Source organism: Lithobates pipiens, unplaced genomic scaffold (genome assembly GCF_037356315.1).
Source record: "Lithobates pipiens isolate NorthernLeopardFrog02 unplaced genomic scaffold, aLitPip1_a1.2 Scaffold_13, whole genome shotgun sequence".
NCBI classification, from domain to species: domain Eukaryota; kingdom Metazoa; phylum Chordata; class Amphibia; order Anura; family Ranidae; genus Lithobates; species Lithobates pipiens.
This window is the reverse complement of record NW_027507718.1, coordinates 487270036-487274001: the sequence shown is the minus strand read 5'-3', so window position 1 is coordinate 487274001 and position 3966 is coordinate 487270036. Positions and strand designations below refer to the sequence as shown.

Sequence of the window (3966 nt, the reverse complement as noted above, 5' to 3'; positions counted from 1 at the left end):
TGCATGCTTCCTTCTCCCTACAGTTTTCATGCTCTCACTCAGCGGTCTATTTATAAAAGATTAGTTAAATGTGACAAACACTCACTCCTTGTTACCTAATTCAGGACATCATTATTATAATACAGTGATCTAGTGGCCATAGTGCTGTGTTTTCTCTGGTTGAGTTGTTTCAGAAAAAGCCCCATATAATGGCCACTAGATGGAGCTGTTGACTGTAGGAAAGCACTGTATTAAGAAAAATATGGCCAAAATGTATCAAGGATTGGCTAATGTAATTCATATTTATCCATTGGATTTTTATTATTAAGTGAACAGTGGTGAGTATAATGTTGTAGTGTCATCAGATGTAGATGAGTTCCACTGGAGTGTTTCTAGCACAGATCACTGATCTGAGAATTCGAATTTCCATCTCCCCGGTATTTGCATACACAGTGTGTGGGGGGAACACCTCCCCTGTCACTCTCTCTATATATCTCATTGTACAGGAGACGTCTTCTAGTTTGGATCTGACCCTCCAGAAACATCAAGATGTTTTCTCCCAGTTATCTGCTGGCTGTCATCTTCATTTCTATTCAGGGTGAGAGATGAGGCTCCTTCCATCATCCTCTGCACATACATCTATACATTGTACAATAAATACACACATCAGGATTGATAGGAAATCAATAATCGATATGTCTCTTCCCATCCTCAGGATCCTGTGGAGAGATTGTGATGACTCAGACTCCGGATTCTATGTCTGTGTCCCCGGGACAGACAGTCACCATCACATGTACATCCAGTGCTGGTGTAGGTGACTGGGTAGCCTGGTACCAACAGAAGCCCCAACAGCCTCCAACGCTTCTTATCCATAGCACCAGCACTCGGCAATCTGGGATCCCGGACAGGTTCAGTGGTTCCAGATCTGGAAATGAATACAAACTAACCATCACTGGAGGGACTGAAGAGGATGAAGGAAAATATCACTGTCTGCAGTATAACTCCTACCCTCTCACACAGTGATACAGAGCCGTACAAAAACCTCCTTCCTCTTTTATAAAGAAACAATCACAGATGTCATAATTGAAACATTCATTCACACACTAATAATAAACTTCTCTGTTAGCTTTGATTATTAGTGAGATGATTATTATTCATGTTGGAGATGTGCAGAGAATTCTCATCCTGTTAATAAACTCGAATCCGACTGAACCCGAAGTATATCCCCACCCAGGAGCCTATACCTGCAAAATCCATATCTGTGTGTCTCTACTTACATGTATTCTCTATCTTATCCCTATAATACATAAAAAATGAACTGATTCTGCCATCTACTGGTGTTCTTTGGATTTTTTCCCTTGCTTAACTACTTCAGCCCCGAAAGCTTTTACCCCCTTAATGACCAGGCCATTTTTTACAATATGGTGTTGCGTTGCTTTAACTGACAACTGCACGGTCATGAAACACTGTACCCAAATAAAATTGATGTCCTTCCTTGTTGTGGTCCAGCAAAGATTTATATAGGACTGCAATTCCCAGAATGCCTTGCTATTTTTTTCTTTATTTCCTTCTATACTGAGATGTACCAATGCATTGAGCAGATTGACATGTAATGTATATTATTACTGCAGATTACATTGAATTGTACTGTACACACACACCGCCCCTATCTCCTCCGAGGGCTGCTCACCTCCTGGCAGCAGGAAATGTGGATGGGGTAGTGTGTGTGTGTGTGTGTTTGTGTGTGTGTGTGTGTGTGTGTACAGTGCAATGCAATCTACAGTAAGAGCGATCCTCTCATATTAATGAATTAGAATCACTCCCGGGGAACATGATTAACCCCTGCATCACCCCCTAGTGTTAACCCCTTCCCTGCCAGTCACATTTACACAGTAATCAGTGCAATTTTATAGCACCGATCACTGTGTGAATATGAATGGTCCCAAACATGTGTCAAAAGTGTCCGATATGTCGCTCAAAATGTCGCAGTCACCAAAAAATTGCAGATCGCCGCCATTATTAGTAAAAAAATAAATACCATAAATCTATCCCCTATTTTCAATTTTGTTTGGGTGCCACGTCGCACGACCACACAATTGTCAGTTAGGCTGCATTCACACCTCAGCGTAGCGTTTTTGAGCATTTTTACCAGCGTTTTGCCGCGCGTATTCACGCGTTTTCGCGCGTTTGCATACAGCGTTTTGCAGTGTTTTTGTGGCATTTTTTTAACTTTGGCGGTTTTTTTTAACCAATAGGAAAAATATTCATCTCTTTTTTCATCTGCTTCCTGGGTACTGTACCTGGTTATTGTACTTCCGGTTCAGCATTGTGCTCCCTGCTCCATCTGTTTGTACTATCTACTATCTACTACAAAGATGAGTGATGATGAGATGCCGTGTTTTGTGGCAGCATCCGCTGTTGCCACATCTTTTCTGCATGAACGAGAGAGGAGGAAGAAGAGGGCACACGGATATTGGATCCACCCCGTAATTGTCGATCGGGAAGAGAGAGGGCAATTTTGGGTCATGCACGATGATCACCTACGTGATGTATGATGTATGATCACCTACGTGATCATGATGATACATTTTTGGACTACACCAGGATGTCCATAAAAAGGTTAGTCATTCATGATGTTTGACATTGTTCCTGTCTTATTTTATAACGTCCACTAATAAACGGAATATTTGTTATTTTTGTTCACAGCTTTGATGAGTTACTGGGTTTCAGTCTGGTCATAATATTTGTCAGTTGGCTAGCATATAAGGTAATTCGATTTCAGAAATCTCATCTAGGAGAGGGTTTTTAGTATTTTGGCACCCTAGGAGGAGAAGGCAACGAGACACTTAGTAAGTGATCCAAACGCCACCTAGGCAGGACTGTCAAAATGGGCCAGACACATGGTAAACCCCAGGAGGAATCTCAGAAATGTTATGCTGTTAAAGACATAATTACAATGTTGTATGGGAAGGATAAGGCACAGGGCACAAATAGGATTCTCAAGAAATTGGGGATGGATGGAGAAAATGGATTAAGTGTAGAAGGTTGGGAAGAAATAAAGAAAGACAGACAGGGAGAGATATTGCAGAACAGATGGGTATCACAAATACAATGTTTAATTAAGGTTTCCAACAGGGCTAAAGAGGAGGGATGGGAGTATTGTCAGGAAAAGGGTGGATGGGATATGAAGGTCCGACACAAAAGTCTTCCTTCTGCTCCCGGCGATAGGGTTAATACGGGAGATACTCCACCTCCTTATAACACTACCACACCAGGTAATGAAAGACCAAAACTTTATCCTTCCTTAAGAGGAAGAGGATGGGTATGCCGAGTATGCGGTACCCAGAACCCAGACTGGGCACAGGAATGTGTGCATTGCGGCGCTCAAAGACCAGAGCCCGTAGCTCCAGTCCATAGTCGGACTAGGGTAATACAAGTAAATAATCCAAATGCGGGTCAAGCAGGACAGCCACCTACAGTGACCCGACAAGTCGTTCTGAGGACATGGACACCTTGGTCGGCTGACACTCTTATGGCATTAATACAGAATGCTCCTGATCCCGTAGCAAAACCTGCCGCATTCTGTAGATTCGTGACACAATTACTAGACACACATGAAGCAACTTGGCAAGATGGGGAAGATTTGTGTAGACATAAAATGACACTAACAATGTTTAATCAATTTATGAATGAAATTGCTCCACATAGACCACAAGGGGATCCTACCACAGATCCACCAGGAATACACCCCCGTCATATAGACTCTAGACCCCTGTTTATTGCTCAGTTACGAGAATTTTGCCAAGGGAAACAGCAGGAAAGGGGTTCGACAGCGCCCATAAAACAGGCCCCAGGTCAGACTGTTACAGAATTTTACCTCAACATGGAAAGCATGATGGCTGACGAAGGTCTAGATTTAGCCTTACCCGTCACCATTAGGGCTTTCAATCGACAGTTTATGGAAGGACTAGTACCCCAAATAGGTGA

The 3966-nt window shown here is 42.6% G+C and overlaps 1 gene segment (V, D, J or C); it reads left to right on the top strand.

Moving 5' to 3' along the window:
* The first annotated feature begins 528 nt into the window (after positions 1-528).
* LOC143975912 (immunoglobulin kappa variable 3-15-like) lies at positions 529-1002 on the top strand. The segment is given in 2 exon segments: positions 529-577; positions 695-1002. Coding segments are annotated over 2 exon segments (357 nt in total).
* The last annotated feature ends 2964 nt before the right edge of the window (positions 1003-3966 follow it).